The sequence below is a fragment of the Lithobates pipiens genome, unplaced genomic scaffold (assembly GCF_037356315.1).
Source record: "Lithobates pipiens isolate NorthernLeopardFrog02 unplaced genomic scaffold, aLitPip1_a1.2 Scaffold_16, whole genome shotgun sequence".
Classification (NCBI taxonomy): domain Eukaryota; kingdom Metazoa; phylum Chordata; class Amphibia; order Anura; family Ranidae; genus Lithobates; species Lithobates pipiens.
This window is the reverse complement of record NW_027507748.1, coordinates 436,229,207-436,250,419: the sequence shown is the minus strand read 5'-3', so window position 1 is coordinate 436,250,419 and position 21,213 is coordinate 436,229,207. Positions and strand designations below refer to the sequence as shown.

The window sequence follows — 21,213 nt, the reverse complement described above, 5'->3', positions numbered from 1 at the left end:
ATTCCGCATACTGACACCAATGATAGGGTACTACTCCTTCTACTGATACCAATGATGGAGCACTATTCCTTCTACTGATACCAATGATGGAGCACTATTCTTTCCACTGACACCAACGGCAGGACACTATTCCTTCCACTGATACCAATGATGGAGCACTATTCCTTCTACTGATACCAATGATGATTCCTTTTACTGATACTAATGATGGAGCACTATTTCTCCCACTGACACCAACGATAGGGCACTATTCCTTCCATTGATACCAATGATGGAGCACTATTCCTTCCACTGACACCAATGATAGGGCACTATTCCTTCTATTGATACCAATGATGGAGCACTATTCCTTCCACTGACACCAACGGCAGCACACTATTCCTTCCACTGACACCAATGATGGGGCACTATTACTTCTACTGATACCAATGATGGAGCACTATTTCTCCCACTGACACCAACGATAGGGCACTATTCCTTCCATTGATACCAATGATGGAGCACTATTCCTTCCACTGACACCAATGATAGGGCACTATTCCTTCTATTGATACCAATGATGGAGCACTATTCCTTCCACTGACACCAACGGCAGCACACTATTCCTTCCACTGACACCAATGATGGGGCACTATTACTTCTACTGATACCAATGATGGAGCAATATTTCTCCCACTGACACCAACGATAGGGCACTATTCCTTCCATTGATACCAATGATGGAGCACTATTCCTTCCACTGACACCAATGATAGGGCACTATTCCTTCTATTGATACCAATGATGGAGCACTATTGCTTCCACTGACACCAATGATGGGGCACTATTCCTTCTACTGATACCAATGATGGAGCACTATTTCTCCCACTGACACCAACGATAGGGCACTATTCCTTCCATTGATACCAATGATCGAGCACTATTCCTTCCACTGACACCAATGATAGGGCGCTATTCCTTCCATTGATACTAATGATGGAGTACTATCCCTTCCACTGACACCAACAGCAGCACACTATTCCTTCCACTGACACCAATGATGGGGCACTATTTCTTCCACTGACACCAATGATGGGGCACTATTCCTTCTACTGATAAAAATGATGGCGCACTATTCCTCCCACTGACACCAAAGATGGGGCACTATTCCTCCCACTGACACCAATGATGGTTCACTATTCCTCCCACTGACACCAAAGATGGGGAATGATTCCCCTTATACCAAAGACAGGACATTGTTTACCCACTGATGCCAGGACCTTTTCTACTCCCACCGGTCACAGTTAGCGCCCCCCCCCCCCCCCCCCCAAATCTGAGTGTCAGTAAACTGGCCCTTTATTTAGAAAGTTTAGGGACCCCTGTTTCTAAGGCCTCTGCTTTAATAAAATTTATAACGTTGGGTGGGGGTGTTCTAAGATATTTTCTAGCAAAAAAAAAAAAATACTGATTGTTACATGTAAACAGAAAGTGCCAGAAAAGGCCTGGCCTCCAAGTGGCATGTGTGCTGTGTACAGCAGTGTTATGTGCAGTTTGTCCACTAGGTGTCAGTCGCCGCTTGGCAGAGGCACACCTCCCAAACTAAGACAGACGAATGTGGATTCCAGCATCATAGAAGAGCCTGAAAATGTCTGCGTGCAGCTTCAACTACAAAAGCATTGGCCGTGCATCGTGTTTGTTGTGTCTCCTGGGCTGCAGCCTGCTGTCCTATGGTGGGGCCTATGTGATTGTGAATTCAGTCTCCTGGTCAGTCACCAATGAAGTGGAGGAGGAACTGGACAGCTCCTCCACAGAAGATGCTCTGCCTTCTCTGCTGGAGGATACCATCAGCATGTGGAAGCAGAGCTACCCAGCATCTACCTACAAAGAGGAGAGGGAGAAGATGAAGTCCAGGCCAGGGCCTGACATCACTCAGCAGATCTCCTCACCCTCCAGGATGTTCTCCTATAAAAGGGAAAGCAGTACAAGCACTGAGAACCCTTCTCCTACAGACCCCTTCCAGACCAAGCTGGCCACCTATGGCCGAACACTGGTCCACAAGAGCAAATGGGGGGTCCTAGCTACCATTTCATCCCAGGAGATGGTGAGTGCCTTCCATGGGCCATGTCCTGTACCCTAAGAACATCTCCTGCCCCACTCATCACATCGTGTATACATAAGGGGGATTTATCAAAACTGCAGCACGCAACCAACCAGTTTCCAGCTTTCATTAGCAAAGCTTACCTAAATAAGCTGAAGCTACAAGCTGATTGGTTATTGTGCGCAGCTGCTCTAGATTCTGCCTGCTCCAGTATTGATAAACTCCCCTCTAGATGATCACGTCTTTCATTTCACTATGCTGGCCAGTGGCCATACACTACATGAAAAATCAGCCGAAATTCGGTCACTTAGACAGTTTGTTCATTTTTCGGCCAGTTAATGTGCACAAAATCAATAATCATTGGGATGTTTTTGAGCCGAAAAAACGTTTGGAAATTTTCTACAGAACGAACGATAAATTGAAAGGTTAATGTGTTTCCTGTCCGAACTGTTTGCACTAGGTATATGTAAAACAACAAGCAAAAAATAGATTCATTTATGTCCACGGAACGATTTATCGGTCATTACATGATGGCACTATCGTTTACGCTCACGGCCGAATGTTTTCTTTTTCAAAAATGGGTTCGGCCGATTTTTCGTATAGAGGGTCTTTTGCTCACTAATGCAGGCCATATATGAGTCGAATTTTGAACAAATTTTCTTACGAAAATCTGAAACTTTGTGCATTTTGTGATCCGATGGTGCCGCCATTGATTACGAAATTCTATCAACCAAGCCTTCAATTTCACCTCCTGGTGCTATATTTAATTGTTAATTTTATATTTTTATTTTGACACTTTAAAAAAAAAATGTATGGTCACTTTTATTCCTATTACAAGGAATGTAAACATCCCTTGTAATAGGAATATGGCATGATCGGTCCTCTTTACAGTGAGATATGGGGTCAATAAGACCCCACATCCCACCTCCAGACTGGGAATGCCTGATTTAAAAAAAAAATTAACAATCTTGGCTTCCCAGCCAAGGCGCTGCCAATCCTTTGAATGCAGAGGCCGGGCGTGATGTCATAACATCGCGCCCGGCCTCCAAACGATCATAGAGACTCCAGCGACCATCTAATCCGCTGAAAATCACTATGATTACCACCCAGGGCCGGCAGATCCTGTCTCCGACTCACCGACGCAAGAGGTGAGTCGGCACAAGTATTGGAGGGCGCCAGAGCACCAGAGGGCAGCGGGAGGGGACACCCCCCTCCCACCGCCAGGCGCAATATTATGATGTCACGCCTGGCCTCGGCATTCAAAGGAATGGCAGCGCCTCGGCTGGGAAGCCGAGATTGTTAAAAAAAAAAATAATTTCAGGCTTTCCGGCCTAGAGGTGAGATGTGGGGTCTTATTGACCCTATATCTCACTGTAAAGAGGACCTGTCATGTCATATTCCTATTACAAGGGATGTTTACATTCCTTGTAATAGGAATAAAAGTGATCAAAAAACGGTCAAGCGGTGGAACAGCCACTATGATCATATGGTGTAGGGAATTGCCGACACTAAAAGAAGATATCTGAATGATGTCTGTAGCTGCAGGCATCATTCAGATATACACCCGCAAAGTCAAGGTCGTCCTTTGGCGGGAAGTGGTTTTAAACTAAATGAGAAAAATGTTGGCGTTTGTCCCTTTGTAAATTTTCGTTTGGAAGGTCGAAATTGGCTGTCGAGGGTTGCTTACACACTATCAGAAAATCGTACGATCGTTCCTCGTACGAAAATGTTCACCCAATTTTGCTATAGTGTGTATGGGCCATTAGGATTCATACATACCAGAGCGTTTAGTGAACACGCACAAAAGGGTGCTTGCAATACCATTTGTTGTCAGTGGTACTCCAAAAGCAGCAAGTGGACATGCGTTTTGATGTGCCATAAATGGGTCAATTCAAGTGGTCGAACAGCATGCAAAGCTCATTTGTTGTGCATTGCGCAGCCCATTGCACTGAATGGGCTGCCCTATATGTGTAGTGTAAAAACACTAGGTATAGACCTAGCCTTAGAGGCTGATATCCTAAATATGAACTCCAGGCAAACAGGTAAACGCACAGGTAAAATACATATAAGGGAGCTGTTGTGCCTTCCAAAGGGTTTGCATGTTTATCCATCTAGTCCTGAGATTGATACAGTCCTGATACAGTCCTGCCATACAGTACAGCCAGGTTAATGACACAACTAAAGCCAGCCATAGCTGGAGCGATTTTCTTTCCTGCCACCACAAGTTGCAGGAATCAATACCGCTTGAATCAACACTGACTGTTAGACCCTCTAAAGCAGGGGTCTCAAACTGGCGGCCCTCCAGCTGTTGCAGAACTACAAGTCCCATGAGGCATTGCAAAGCTGACAGTTACAAGCATGACTCCCACAGGCAGAGAAGTGATGGGACTTGTAGCTCTGCAACAGCTGGAGGGCCACCAGTTTGATACCCCTGTTCTAAAGGGTTTGTATATTTATCCACCCAGTCTTGAGATTAATACAGCCCTGCCACACAGTATAGCCAGGTAAATGACATGACTAAAGCCAGCCATAGACGGGCGATTTTCTTTCCTGCAAGGTTGCAGGAAAGAAATTTGCTTGAATCCCCTATCAACACAGACTTTTATACCTTCCAAAGGGTTTTCATGTTTATCCATCCAGTCCTCAGATTGATACAGTCCTGCCACTCAGTACAGTCAGGTGACACGACTAAAGGCTGCCATAGACAAAGTGATTTTCTTTCCTGTGACCACAAGTTGCAGAAGAGAAAATTACTTGCCTCCCTCTAGCAAAGCCATTGTGTTCTCCAGGCGTCGGAAGCCATCCCCTCTGGCAGAACTCAATGGTTATTGCTAGTGGCTAGAACAACCACTAATGATAATCGCATGTAAAAATCTAGCAGGCTGGTTGTACCAAATCGATTGATCAAATTGGGTTCATTCATGACTCGAATCTCGGCCGGTTCCTGCTGAACAGGGCAAGATTCGAACCGTCTATGGCTGACTTTACAGGTGACGCTGTCTCAGAGGGTTTTTTTTGGGACTCATTTAGTCCCCTTTCACACTTGTGCGACTTTTCCTGCGGCTTTGGAGATCAGAGTCACATGACAAGTCGTGCCCCATGATTCCCAATGATAACCTTTCATATCGCACCGACTTCAAAGTAGTCCCTGTACTAATTTGGTCTGACTTTGATGCGAGTTGAGGTACATAGATCTCAAGTTTACACAGGCATTCCCTAAAATCGGGGCAAAATTGTAGGACTTTTAAGTCACGACAGTGTGAAAGGGGTCTTCTGCTATCTCCATTGAGCTGCGGTGAACTGTATTGATCAATTCAGGCTTAACACCAGCACATAGGATCAATCATAATAATGTAGCTATATCACCGAATAAAGTTCTGTATTGCATGGAGTTGAACAAAGTATCATTCTGGGACACTTTAACCACTTACGGACCGGACCGCCTGCCGTAGTTTTACACTGCTACTTTGAAGAGGATTATCGTTGTCATGGCAGCAGCTAGCTGCCATAACCCCGGTATCCTCTTCTTCAGCTGTCCGCTTCAAGATAAAAGTGGTCTCTGCGGCGGATTCTCCTGCCACGCTCCGGTGCCCTCAGCCGCTTACCAGTTCTGTCAGTAGCGGCAGAGGCGATCGGGTCCTCTCTCTTGCTTGGTATGGAGATGAGTGAAGGGAAGATATAATTGCAGGGCAGAAGCAACGTCTAAACGTCACTTCCGACCATAGATCTTAAAGGGCCATTTAAAAAAAAAAACTATTTTAAGTGACAAAAAATGTTTTTATTCTGTTTTTATTGCATTTTAGTGTAAATATGAGACCTGAGGTCTTTTTGGCCCCAGATCTCATATTTAAGAGGCCCTGTCATGCTTTTTTTCTATTACAAGGGATGTTTACATCCCTTGTAATAGGAATACAAGTGACACCATTTTTTTTAAAAGAACAGTGTAAAAATAAAAAATAAAATGTAAAATAAATAATAATAAAATTATTATTTTTTAAACGTGCCCCTTCCCGCCGAGCTCACATTCGGAAGCAAACGCATACATGAGTAGTGTCCGCATATGAAACGATGTTCAAACCACACATGTGAGGTATCCCCGCGATCGGTAGAGTGAGAGCAATAATTCTAGCCCTAGACCTCTTCTGTAACTCAAAACATGTAGATTTTTTCTAATCAACGCCTATGGAGATTTTTAAGGGTAAAAGTTTGTTGCCATTCCACAAGCGGGCGCAATTTTGAAGTATGACATGTTGGGTATCAATTTACTCGGTGTAACATATCTTTCACAATATAAAAAAAATTGGGCTAACTTTACTGTTGTCTTAATTTTTAATTCAAAAAAGTGTATTTTTTCCAAAAAAAGTGCGCTTGTAAGAACTCTGTGCAAATACGGTGTGACTGAAAGTATTGCAGCGACCGGCATTTTATTCTCTAGGGTGTTAGAAAAAATATATATATAATGCTTGGGGATTCTAAGTAATTTTCTAGAAAAAAAAAAGTTTTTAACTTGTAAACAAATCTCAGAAAGGGGCTCGGTCCTTAAGTACCGGTAGTTAATAAAGTTGAAAATGAGGAAAACAGTGCCTTGAGTTGTAACATCACGTCTCAATGCTCCTATACGGCGGACACCAGCCAGCACGTGTTTTAGCATGTACGTTGATGTGAAGGGACCCTTAAGCCTGCATTTACACCTGAGCAGAGCCTATCCCTAGTGATTATGAAGTGTTTCCTTTTTGGGTATTTTCCAAACTTTGTGCAAGTGTATACATGTGTATCAAGCTTGGGTTGGGAGAGAGAAGAGCAGTTCTAGATGTGGGGAGGCAAAAACACGTTTACAGATGCACCTGTTCAAGTAATATTTTTTTAAATAGGTTTATGGTAAGTGTTATGATATTGCTTTGTAAAATGCCTACAGACATCTTTAAAAAATATATTGCCTGGGGTGCCTGAAGATGACTATAGAGCGCCCTTTTTCAACATAAAGGAACCCTTAAAATAACATTCTGGTCTCTGGAAACCCATGTTAAAAATGACTATATCTACAACTCATGATATATTAGTGTGATGGTCAGTGGGAATAATGATCCTTATGCTGGTTATGCATTCGGTCATTTAGACAGTTCGTCTTTTAGCCATACGCTGCGCTCGTTAGAGCGAGAGCAATAAATCTAGACCTCCTCTGCAACCTGTAGAAAATGTTAATGCGTTACCTATGGAGATTTATAGGTACTGAAGTTTTGCTCCATTCCACAAGTATGCACAATTTTAAAGCGTGACATGTTAGGTATCTATTTACTTGGTGTAACATCATCTTTCACATTATACCAAAAAATTGGCCCAACTAGTGTTTTTTTTTTTTTTTTTTTTTTAATTCATAAAAATTTTCCCCCAAAAAAAACATTTAAAAAAATTGCTGCACAAATGCCGTGTGACATAAAAAGTTGCAATGACCACCATTTTATTCCCTAGGGCATCTGCTAAAATATGTGTGTATGTATGTATGTGTATGTATATGTATATATATATATATATATATATATATATATATATATATATATAAAATATGTGTATATAATGTTTGGAGGTTCTGAGTAATTTTCAAGCAAAAAAATTATGATTTTTATATGTAGGAGAGACGCGTCAGAATTGGCCTGGGTAGCAGGTGGTTAATTACCATAAGTAAGTAATATACAAATAATTACTATAAATTGTTTTTAACGTAATTTACTATATTTTCAAAATCTGTACTCAAGCAGGTGGCTTAACGGACAAATTACTGAAGTTTGAGGTTATAACTTCCAACCAATAATTTCACAGTAAATAGAAAAATAATAAAATATTATGTTATAACATATAGCATATACATACCGTATATGATTTAGCTTGAATATAACAGTACCTTTTCAATAGAATCTGTTTCTCTCTCCTTAACTGTGTGAGAAAAACACGGGATTGTGGGTAAATCTTATACACATAAACCCCTGTTTTTTCCTTCTAGTTAAGAGGGCTGGGCTGGAAGGGAGCATTTGTCTTTTAGACACATGCCCCTTCTATGACACTGCTGTGAGAGGGGTGCCTCCACTGCAGCATTTTTATTGGACATCTGGAACCAATGGTACTTTACCATTGGTCCAATACTCCAAGCTGTTCATTGAGCTCAGTGCCTCTGACAAGGAGAAGCACTGTGAGCTCAACTTCTCAGTCTGCTGCAAAGTGGCCATTTAAACTGACCACTCTGTATGTAGCTTCTGACAGGCTGCCCAAGGAGCCCTGTATCTCTGCCACCATAGGTCGTAGGAGCCCTATATTTTTACCAGTGGTTGGGTATTACTTAGGCTACATACCCAAATGTGGGGACCCCAGGTCGCCAAGCTACGATCATCAAAGCTGAATTTTTTATTTTTAAATGTTCATGTTCATGGCAGGTGAGGCCCTGCCTCATCTGCTTCCCCTGACTGTATGTCCCCACCCCTTACAGATAGTTAAAAAGATCAATGTTGTCCAATGGAGGCAGAAATTGCTCATTGCTCAAGGAAAGTTGAGAAATCCTGCTATATGACAATTGACCCAAATCAGGGTAGGAAAACCCTCTTTGGTCAACCAATGCTGGCAGAAATGAAATTGAAGAGCAGTGGCGTAACTAGAAACTTTGGCCGTGGTGCAATATCTGGGGTCTGCCAAATGTAGGATGCAGTCTGTCATGATCATTAGCACAGAAGTCTACCTCGTTACATAGTTTTATTATGTTATGTTTTAGGTAGATCTTTATAATTAGAAGGAAACTTTAAGGTATGTAAGTAGTAAATTTCATATAAAGTTAATTTATTTCCCCTACATAATTATTTGCTAGACCACATGCCAGCACCATTACTAGTAAACACTAAATGTGTTTGCAATCAGAAGGGAAATAGGTCAAGAAATTTTGGCATAAATATGTGCAATAGTCCAAATCATTTATACAAAGCAAATGTACATTATTACGCAAAATAGTTGCACAGTCCTTGAGGTTAAACTATAGGCGTTTTCTCTGGAATGTACCTACACCCTTTGATGGGATACTTTGTGGCAGCCTTTCTCTTTTTTTTACCCCAGACGAACACTTACTAAAAATAGCTCATTAGGGGTCTTTAGAGTGAAAATGCCCTTTACATTGGTGGTCCGTAGGGAAAATGCATCCCTTACAATGGTGGTCACAATACTACCCTTACTAGGATGGGTAAAATCACTTTATAATGCTCCAAGTGCTAAGATTGAAATCAATTATTTATATTCCAAATGTATCCAGCTCTCTCTCGAGAGGGACGAGGCAGGGATGTCCCTTATTCCCCTTGCTTTTTGCGCTTGCAATGGAACCACTAGCAATTGCAATTAGAAGGGAGATGCAGGGATTTAAAAGGAGGAATTGTATCCGAGCATGCGTAGGAATTTTGCGTGTCGGAATTTGTACAGATGATCAGAATTTCCAATCTGAACTTTTTCCAACTGAAAAATTGAGAACATGCTTTCAATCTTTTGCTGGCTGAAATTCCGCCAGCAAAAGTCCGATGGAGCATATACACGATCGCATTTTCCCACCAAAAGCTCTCATCGGACTTTTGCTGGCGGAATTTCCGATCATGTGTACAGGGCATAAGACACATACCAGATCTCTTTATGGTACTATTATGCCATAATAATGTACATGTCTGGGTGATGTCAGCTGTCAGTTGGTGTCAGTAGGGAGGGCTGAATTCAAGTATTTTTACCCCTAGGCAAAAGTTTGCGCTGCCTTCTGTAATAGCAAGTCTTTTGGGCCACACATTTATGTATATGTGCATGTAATGAAATTTATCTTTGCTTTATACTTTATTGGTAAGATATAGCCTTTGTCCATGTAAACCTTTTACAAATCTAGTCATTCAAAATAACTTGCTAACAATGGCATAGGTCGACACACCTGGCCCTAGTGCAATACGTGAGCTATGGCCCCTTACCTTTAATTACGTTCCACTGCTCTAGAACTAACATCATCAACCCCTATGACTCCTCTGCAGCTAACATACCCAGCTCAATACCTCATATACCCCTCATACAGTTTCTTCTAACTCCCTCTGATTTGTACAGTACACAGCATGTTCTCCTATGCCAGGAGAAGCATTTAGTTGCATACTTGCTGAAAGTGATGGCAAAGGTAAGGAGATTTGGATGTGGCTAGGTAGGCCTTTGTGGCCCCAAGAAGTAAGGGCTAAGCTGCATTCCTGCTTGTAATAAGTCTATTAATCAGTTAAGTCTTTTTTTTTGTAAAGTGTTTTTGATAATTGTTTTAAAAATATATATTGTGGAGAAATAAGTTGCAATTGTTATATTTTGTTGCCTTTTTTTTTCCAGATTCAAGGACTGCCGTTTGGGCAGGTTCTGCTAACAAGTGATGGTCCTATGCATAACAGCACTGGTGTTCCATTGTTTTATGTAACTCCTAAGGCAAGCTTCATCTCTGATTTGATGAAGAATCCAGTTATTTCTTTCACATTTGCAGATCCAGATGGTGACATGTGCAGGTAATCCCAACCACATGTATATTTTTTTATTTTTTATTTTTTTAAAGTACTTCCTAGTTTCACAAACTTTCTGCTTTCTATCACAATTTTTGTACAATGCAATTGGGACACAGAGGCTAAGGCCCCATTCACACTTGAGCGTAGTATTTTACCGTGATTTTGACACGTTTTTGCCGCAGTTTTTTACAGATCAAAAGGTGTAAAAAGCAGAACAACGCCTGTAATCTGCCTAAAAAAAGTTCCATAACTTGTTTGAGCTTCAGGTGTTTTGGGGCTTCTGGCTTCAAGTGTTCTGGAGTGAAGATGTGAACCATCTCCATAAAGAATAATTTATTTTTTCCCCGCCAGCGTTTTGTAGCTTCAGGCTTCAAGCTACAAAACACTCAGGTGTGAATGGGGCCTTAGGGTGGCCAAAAATGATCCAATGCAACCCCAACGGCTTGATGCCTGAAACAATGTTTGGGTGACATTACTTTTTAAAACAGGACAAATTCTGACCCGGGGAGATCTCCGCAATACTTTTTTCCAGTGGGTAGTAAATTCTGCCCATTAGGGAGCTTTGATATCTAGATGAGGACATCTCTATGAAGGAAGATGTGTGACCAATAATTAGAGTGACACTACAAACCATTGTTTCTCTGAAGTAGATGATGATCAAGGAAACGCATCAAGAACTTGAAAATTCATATACTATATATTAATGTATTTCATTGTAATGAACAAAACTACATACATAAACTATGAAATATGATACTGTATGTATCATATCTTAGTTATGGTCCTATGAATGCACTATGAGAAAGCCCCAACTTAGTGGGGCTTGTTAGTTTACTAAATTTGAGTTTGTTAACTAAAATTGTGGTAGGACAGCTTTGTAAAGGACCATGCAGAATGGATCAGTAAAAAGTGAAAGAAAGTCTCTGCAGTTGCATACCTCCTAAATTTTTAAGATGGAGAGAAGGAAACATTATAGCATAATGCAGGCAAAGGACACTCCGCTGCCAGGCCCCCAGCTACATGAACCATGGAAAATGAATACCCCAAAACAAGACTCATTAAATTGATATATACATATACCCATTAAAGTGCCTAGCCTCAGGTGATACACAATGATAAAGCAAATCAGCCTGCATAAGCTGTACCTGTTTATCTGTAGCTATCTCTTCTCCACAGCCCTTCAAAATACACAGAGTACACAGCATTTCCTAGCTCCAAAAGGCAGGGGGAGGGAATCTGATGTCAAACTCTGCACAGCACACTGCACAGAGCTGACTGTAATCTGAAACCTGAGTGGTGGACACACCCCCTTCTACGCAGTCTCATAGCTAAGGCTGTCAGTCGCCTGCTATGTGCTGGTGGGGTGGGGACATCTCCCAGGATTCCTGCATAAACTGTCAGGAGTGGATTATACAGATAGCAGAGGACGGAGGAAGCAGGCAGCATTCACATTAATACCAATAACAAAACAGTGTAGCGCTACTTAAATACCAAATTGACTAAAAATAAGTTCTCATAGGAATATATAATTACCTTGCAGAACAGCAAGATAAGTGCACAATCAAATATATGTGTACCCTATTTAAGAATAATAAATGCTAAAAAATGATCATAGTGAAAGTGACATCAAAAAAAATTTATAAATCAAAAATTATGTGAAAAAAGTCAGAAAAACAGTCCTCTAAAATCTTCTGAATGAAAGTGGCTTTCACCCAACAAAACACCAACGGTGCAAAGATTTCAAAAGTGCAAGTGCTCTCCTCCACCTCAATATCCTAGCCGCTCACCTCAAAATCTGACCCCTGTTTCACCAGCAGGTCAGAAATAGCAAGTTCCCTCTCTGGGATAAAAATGGGTCAGCTGAACATGGAGCTCCTATATTATCCATACTGCCACAGACTAATAGTATGGATGTCAGCTGGTATGCTTTCCCTCAGAACGATCCGGTGAACATAGGGATTAAAAATGCAAATCTAGTGCTCTCTGTATAACAAACGGTTTATTTCATCATAAAAACATATAGCACATTACTCACAAATGCAGCACTTAGTCAGTGCGGGCTCAGGAAGCATAAGAAACAGCAAGATGCTCACAGGATGATGTCACCACTGCAACTTCTCCCCCTATACACGTTACGTCAAATAGACATGACTTCTTCAGTAAGGGGCGGAGACTGGACGTCTCACAGCTGATTAAATAGACTAAAGTCCCATACACACACACATACACATCAGATTTTCTGCTGATTTTTTTTTCCATTAGATTCACCAAAACCATATAATGTGAGGTCAAACCTTAGGAGTTTCAATTTGTATGCAACCAAGCAGGCCCTTAAACCTGAAGGAAAAAATCAGCAGAAAATCTGATAGTGTATATGGGGCTTTACACTCCCCACTCAGGTGCAGTAAATCATAACTCACCGCTCCGGCTCATCACACACCACCCGGCCGCATGACACGAACAACCAGGCTGACACCGGATACAAGAAGTGATGAAACGGCACCTTCTCACATGGGGACATCCGACTGGGGAAACACAATTATTCCCAAATCTGGCGAATATTATACAAATATCCATCATACAAGCATCTTGACTACAAAAACACACAATCATTTATAACATTACATACATACATTTTCATCAACACATATAAAAATAATAAAAAATAAATTAGAATACAGCCATTAAGCTATGTTTTGCATAAACATAATAACTAATTACTAATAAAACAGTTCAGGTCGAAGTCCACATTCAAACCCCTTGGCCAAAGAACCCTACTTTCATATATCCAGAAGGATTCCCTTCTGCTGAGTTGTCTGATGTAATGACCCCCCCCCCCCTCCAGTGTTTTCCCACCTGTTCAATACCCCAAAATTGCAGTGAGCTTGGGTCCTTATTATGCACTAATTTAAAATGTTTAGGGACACTGTGAGTGTGAGTTTTTTAGGATTCACATTGCTACAAGTGCTATAAATTGAGGAAAGTAAAGTTGAGGCACTGTTATAAGCAATCATTTTTATGAATGGCATCCATTCATGTGCCATTGTGTACTATCATGATAGCTGTGATTGGCCACGGCTATCACATAGTACATGGGCCAATCACAGCAGACCTGTACAATGTGATCACTGTGGCCAATCACAGCGATCACAGCAGCACACAATGAAGGGCTATGAATAAAAGCCATTGTGTACAACTGACATGTGATTACTGTAAGTGGTCCCCACTTTCAGAATACAGTAGCACAGCAGGCCGGATTGCTCCATCCACCTCACTTGTGTGGATGGAGGAATCAGTTCGGTTTGGATGGCTGATTGAAGAAAACAACCCAAATATGGCCACCCTAAGGCCGCGTACACACGGGCGGACTGTTCGCCCAACTTTGTCCGCTGAACAGTGTTTCAGCGGACAGTCCGCTCGTGTGTGGGCTTCAGCGGACAGTTTCAGCGGACAGTCTGACGAACAAAGTTTTTCAGAATTCCCGTAAGACAGTCCGCTGAAACTTGGTTTGAGCGGACAGTCCGCTCGTGTGTAGGCTTGTTCGTCAAACTAAGTTCCGCGCATGCTCAGAAAGGATTTACACGCCGAAGGTTGCATTGCAGTGTATAGGACGTTGTTTTTCTAGTCCCGTCGTACGTGCCGTTCACGTCATCGCGCACGCTTTCAGCGGACTGTTCGTTCATCGTGTGTGGTCAAGTCCGCTCATGCAAATTTTGAGCGGACTGTTTGTCGGATTGTTTGACAAACTAAGTTGGGCGAACAGTCCGCCCGTGTGTACGCAGCCTAAGAGATTAAGAATATTTGACCAACAGGGGATATAGTATGAGGGAGACTTCTGCACTATATGCAGTCTGTGGATAATCTTGTGCAAACATCTGCTAAACGTGACCTCTTCCTCCTGGTTGTTAGGGAGCCGGAAACCTGCAGTCATCCTAACAACCAGTGATTTATTTGGCCACTTTCAGCTGTCTTTGTTTACTGTAACAACAGGGATAGTGTGATTGACACCTCCAGGTATTAGCTGGTAAAGTAAACAAAGTGGGCCACCCTTTATGAATTCCCCCCAGTATACAGTTATAAATGACAATCATGTAATCCTGTCCTTAAGCCATGGACTGTCAGACTTGGGATGTAGAAAGCCATTGTTTGAGGCCTACTTTTTGTATAGCCAGTGTGCAGCAGACCTCAGGGAAAGTTTGCATGTCATAGGTACTCCCAGGTAGACATTTTGCCCTGCCAGGCTTCTTTGTGAGCTGGGGTTTATAACCTAATTTTATGAAATAACCCACATGCACACTGAACATGATGGAGCACATTAACATGTAGCTAATGCACACAGTTCTATCCCCAATTCTGCTTTCTTTATTTTAACATCATTACTCTTTCTAAACTACCCCTCTGTTACCATTCAGAAAAGTACCCATGCTCTATTAACCCCAGCTTCATGCAAGTACTCTAAATAATTCTCCTTGACATCTAAGGAATATGGAGAAGCTGTGAATTGATTGATTCTTCTGATGCTGTTTCCAACCATGATTTGGATTTACTTGAAGCTGCCCAATAACACATGTCCATAAACCACTCACGACCCACTCAGACACCTTTGGAAATTATAGATAGATGCAATAAGGATGACAGCTTTGTGTAGTTGTGACCAGGGGCAGTTGTCCAGGCCTACAGAACCCACCGCCCATTGTTGTTACAGAACAGAAATACTTTTGTCTTTAACTTCCCCACCATCAGAATCCACTAATCAGTGCTGCTGACTATAGCCAGTGGTGCTGATGGAGCAGAACGTTTCCAAAAGAGCAGCTGTACAGAAGTCAATCTACAATTTTGCAAACCACAAAATTGGCCTGATTTACTAAATTGAGAAATGAAGCGTTGTGAACCTATATTTACATCAAACATCCAATTATGTACCTTTCTTTCCTGTCACATTTCAAATACCACAATTTTTACATCACCTTATTTTTCACTTTAGAAAAAAGCCCCAATGACTCAGGTTACAAAAAATAACATTCGTTAAACAGTAGCAGACATTTCTACTGAATGGAAATGACACCCTCTGCACCTTCCTTTAAATGTATTGTTCTTTAAACAATGATTGGCACATTTTTCTCAAGTTTATCTCCTAGCAGCAAAAAAAAACAAAAACCTTTCTCTTTAGAAATATTGGATATATGAATATTTGAAAAGCCTTGTCAGGCATAATTCATTAAAGTTATTCAATGGAACATGGATGGATGAGTATTGCTGGGATGGATGGATGAGGATTGCTGGGATGAATGGATGAGTGTTGCTGGAATGAATGAGTATTGATGAGTATTGCTAGGATTGATGGATGAGTATTGCTGGGATGGATGAGTATTGATGAGTATTGCTGGGATGGATGAGTATTGAGTCGTAATGCTGGGATGGATGGATGAATATTGCTGGGACGGATGGATGAGTATTGCTGGGATGGATGAGTATTTATGAGAATTGCTGAGATGGATGGATGAGTATTGCTGAGATGGATGGATGAGTATTGCTGGGATGGATGGATGAGGATTGCTGGGATGGATGGATGAGGATTGCTGGAATGGATGGATAAGGATTGCTGGGATGGATGAGTATTGCTGGGATGGATGGATGAGGATTGCTGGGATGGATGGGTGTTGCTGGGATGGATGGGGATTGCTGGGATGGATGGGGATTGCTGGGATGAATGAGTATTGCTGGGATGGATGAGGATTGCTGGGATGGATGGATGGATGAGGATTGCTGGGATGGATGGATGAGGATTGCTGGGGTGGATGGATGAGGATTGCTGGGGTGGATGAGTATTGCTGGGATGGATGAGTGCTGCAATGGGCACAGATAAGCGCTGTGGGCATTACACATCCAGCCCACAGCGCTGCAGCACTTGATCTCTCCCCTCTCCCCTCGCACTGTACCGATTTGTACAGTGAGGGGAGAGATGAACCGGATGTGACGCCGGTTTGTTTACAAGTGATTGCTCCGTCATTTGACGGAGTGATCACGTGGTACACGACCATTATCAGCAGCCATTTACCGTGATCCGTCACGGACATTCCCTGGTGCCCAGGGGGCACGCTGGAGCAAGATTCTGGGAGGACATCCATGGACGCCCTCCCAGAATAAGCCGACCATGCTTATTTTGGCTATGGCCCAGTCAGCATGTGGTTAAAACCTGGTGCAGCTGTGCATGGTAGCCAATCAGCTTCTAACTTCAGCTTGTTCAGCTTTGACAAAAAAAAAAATCAATTTTGGTAAATTTTGGTAAATCAACCTCAGTATATCATGAATAAACAAACACATCAAGAGCAGAGATTTGCAGATCTTCCAAGAATGAGGTAGATATGCAGCAGGAGATGCATCCCAACGCATTTCACAAAGAGTTTCTTCAGGGAATCAGGGTAAAAATAATTGCATAACACAATGTGCGAATTAAAGATGAGTTGGCACTGCATTATAAAAGGCTCAAGGGTGAGGTGTAAAGGTGGGGTGGGTTCCCTTAAAGAGAAGGAGGAAGGGGGAGACAGTAACAAGCCTACAAGGACTCAGTTTATAAGGCTGGCTCATCTATTGAAGTATTATCATGCTGCAGTGGAGAGGGGGATCTCAGAAATAGAATCGTCACTCACAAAATGTATAATCCTTGTTAGAAGTATAGCATGGAGTCTCTTGCCACCCATGAGGCTGGTGCCTGATGTCAACACTGCCAACAACGGATGATCCATCCATAGTAAGCCTAGGGATGACGTTACAGCTCAGGCATTACCAGCTGTTGTCTGAGCACCTTTCACGGGGGATATATCTCTGTATTTGTGGACAATACTGAGCTAAGCAGGGCAATAACTTCTCCGCAGGATGTGGAAACCTTGCAAGAAGATCTAAACAAATTAATGGGGTGGGTAACTACATGGTAAATGAGGTTTAATGTGGAAAAATGTAAAATAATGCATTTGTGTGGCAAAAATATGAATGCAATCTATACACTGGGGGAAGAACCTCTGGAAGAATCAAGGATGGAAAAGGACCTGGGGGTCCTAGTAGATGATAGGCTCAGCAATGCCAAGCTGCTGCTAACAAAGCAAACAGAATATTGGCATGCATTAAAAAGGGGATTAGCTCGAGAGATAAAGTGATAATTTTCCCACTCTACAAGACTCTGATCCGGACTCACCTAGAGTATGCTGTCCAATTCTGGGCACCAGTTCTCAGAAAGGATGTACTGGAAATGGAGCGAGTACAAAGAAGGGCAACAAAGCTAATAAAGGGTCTGGAGGATATTAGTTATGAAGGAAGGTTGTGAGCACTGAACTTATTCTCTCTGGAGAAGATACGCTTGAGAGAAAATATGATTTCAATTTACAAATACCGTACTGGTGACCCCACAATAGGGATAAAACTTTTCCGCGGAAGGGAGTTTAATAAGACATGCGGCCATTCACTAAATTTAGAAGAAAAGAGGTTTAACCTTCAACTGCGTTGAGGGTTCTTTACTGTAAGAGCGGCAAAGATGTGGAATTCCCTTCTACAGGTGGTGATTTGATTTGGTATTGATAGTTTAAAAACATTATTAGATAAGAACCTGAACGACCACAACATACAGCAATATACAACGTAATACTGACATTTAATCACACACATAGGTTGGACTTGATGGACCTGCGTCTTTTTTCAACCTCATCTACAATGTAACTATGTATCAGTGTTAGAAGGGGGGTGGAAGCAGTTTTTAAGATTATGTAGATCGATCCTAGGATTCTAATTTAACCACACACCTGTTCCTCAAGTACTAAAGCAAGAGAGTACACGTGACCTCCAGGCAGGTAGCATAACACTGAGGCACTGAGAGCTCTTGTTAATTGCATATCTACATACCTGCACATTTAGTAAAAAAGGGCAAAATGAAAAAATAAAAGTTGTATAAAATAATTAAAGGTAAATACTGAAATAATAATTTATAATAAAATAACCTTCCCGTGTAATGTTCCTAGTAATGTCATTATGCATTATTTTAAGACACAGCAACATAATAATATTTGCTTTATGTAATATAAACTAATGTTTTCTGAAATATACATCTGACATAAGATGATATAATGAACACTTACTGTATGTTTTTTGTTCTTACAGAAAGGTGCTTACACAGCCACAAGAGCCACAGTGTGCTGCACTAACCCTAATAGGCCAGATGGTAACTGTACCACCAGATGGAGTTGACTTTGCCAAGAAAGCTCTCTTTGCCAGGTTTGTTTCCTGTGGATCTAAAAATATATACTGTATATTATGTCATTTACAGATAAATATAGTATTTCTGCAGGATCTTCCTGCTAAGCTAATCTGATTTTCATAAACATAGCCTTTTGCATACTGTCAGAACTAGCATAAATTGATAGAGCTTTAATGCTTTTGCTGCCAGAGCCGTTTTTGCACACGTTTCAAAAATAATTTTAGGCCTGAAGATTACATAAAATCCCCAAAACATTATATATTTTCTGAAAACAGACACCCTGGAGAATAAAATAGTGGTAGTTAAATTTTTTTGTCACATATTACGGTCTAGGAAATGCAATTTCAGTAAAAAAATACACTAATGTTAGTTTTAGGTCACAAAAACGCAATAAATTTCTGGGACCTATGACATGTTCCAGAATGCTGCAGGCAAAGGAAGGTGGCAAACGTTCGCTTGGATTGCCTAGGTGATCCAGGATGAAGTGGGAGCGGGCAGGGCCGGCCCTACCATGGCTCCAGGCAGCACTTTCAGGGGGGTGGTAAATTGCCGCCCGTTCCGCCCGCTCCTCTGCAGATCCCACTGTGAGGAACCCGGTGTTCAGGTCCCCCATTGGATAGCGTCCGCCCTGTACTGCAAAGGTGCACAGGTGCAGCGCTTGCACAGTACGGAGGACAAAGGAGATGCCGAAAGGCTCCAAGTATCAGCTCTACATGGGCGGCACCTGTGCAATGCCCTCCCGTTGTTCATGTTCAGAGACTTTCGGCGTCTCCTTTGTCCTCCATACTGCGCAAGTGCTGTGCCTGCACAGTACATGGAGGACACTATCCGATGGAGTACAGGAGCGTGCGGGAGAACAGGGGAAGTGACAGTAGCAGGTGGCGTGGCAAGTGACAATCCGCAATGTGTGGCAGGTGGCATCATGGCAAGTGACAATCTGCAATGTGTGACATCGTGGCAAGTGACAATCCACAATGTGTGGCGGGTGACGTCGTGGCAAGTGACAATCCACAATGTGTGGCAGGTGACATCATGGCAAGTGACAATCCACAATGTGTGGCGGGGGATGTCGTGGCAAGTGACAATCCACAATGTGTGGCAGGTGACATCATAGCAAGTGAGAATCCGCAAAGTCTACCAGGTGACGTCGTGGCAAGTGACAATTCGCAAAGTGTGACATTGTGGCAAGGCACAATCCACAATGTGTGGCAGTTGGCATTGTGGCAAGTAACAATCTGCCATGTGTGGCAGGTGGCATCATGGCAAGTGACAATGTGCAATTTGTGACATTGTGGCAAGTGACAATCCGCAATGTGTGACATTGTGGCAAGTGACAATCCACAATGTGTGGCAGGTGACATTGTGGCAAGTGACAATCCGCAAAGTGTAGCAGGTGGCGTCATGGTAAGTGACAATCCGCAATGTGTGACATCGTGGCAAGTAACAATCCGCAGTGTGTGGCAGGTGACATTGTGGCAAGTGACAATCCGCAATGTGTGGCAGGTGACATTGTGGCACGTGACAATCCGCAATGTGTGGCAGGTTGCGTTGTGGCAAGTGACAATCTGCAATGTGTGGCAGGTGGCGTCATGGCAAGTGACAATTCGCAATGTGTGACATCGTGGCAAGTGACAATCCGCAATGTGTGGCAGGTGACGTCGTGGCAAGTGACAATCCACAATGTGCGACATCGTGGCAAGTGACATTCCGCAATGTGTGGCAGGTGACATTGTGGCAAGTGACAATCCGCAATGTGTGGCAGGTGACATTGTGGCACGTGACAATCCGCAATGTGTGGCAGGTTGCGTTGTGGCAAGTGACAATCTGCAATGTGTGGCAGGTGGCGTCATGGCAAGTGGCAATCCGCAATGTGTGACATCGTGCCAAGTGACAATCCGCAATGTGTGGCAGGTGACGTTGTGGCAAGTGACAATCCACAATGTGCGACATCGTGGCAAGTGACAATCCGCAATGTGTGGCAGGTGACTTGGTGGCAAGTGACAATCCACATTGTGGCAAGTGACAATCCGCAATGTGTGGCAGGTAATGTCATGGCAAGTGACAATCCACAATGTGTGGCAAGTGACAATCTGCAATGTGTAGCAGGTAGAGTCGTGGCAAGTGACAGTCCGCAATGTGTGACATCGTGGCAAGTGACAATCCACAATGTGCGGCAGGTGGCATCATGGCAAGTGACAATCCACAATATGTGACATTGTGGCAAGTGACAATCCACAATGTGTGGCAGGTGACGTGGTGGCATGTGACAATCCGCAATGTGTGGTAGGTGACGTTGTGGCAAGTGACAATCCGCATCTGAAGGCAGGTGACGCTGGCAAGTGACACACTCACGGCTC

General features: G+C 42.6%; 1 protein-coding gene across 1 annotated transcript in view; it reads left to right on the top strand.

The window, feature by feature from the left end:
* Positions 1 to 1,565: 1,565 nt before the first annotated feature.
* The window catches only part of CREG2 (cellular repressor of E1A stimulated genes 2), a 33,130-nt gene continuing 13,482 nt past the window's right edge, over positions 1,566 to 21,213 (top strand). Inside the window, exons 1-3 of the mRNA XM_077482651.1 lie at positions 1,566 to 2,080; positions 10,445 to 10,614; positions 18,760 to 18,873. Coding sequence (XP_077338777.1) covers positions 1,625 to 2,080; positions 10,445 to 10,614; positions 18,760 to 18,873 — 740 coding nt within the window. The 5' untranslated portion in view covers positions 1,566 to 1,624. The remainder of the gene's footprint in view (positions 2,081 to 10,444; positions 10,615 to 18,759; positions 18,874 to 21,213) is intronic.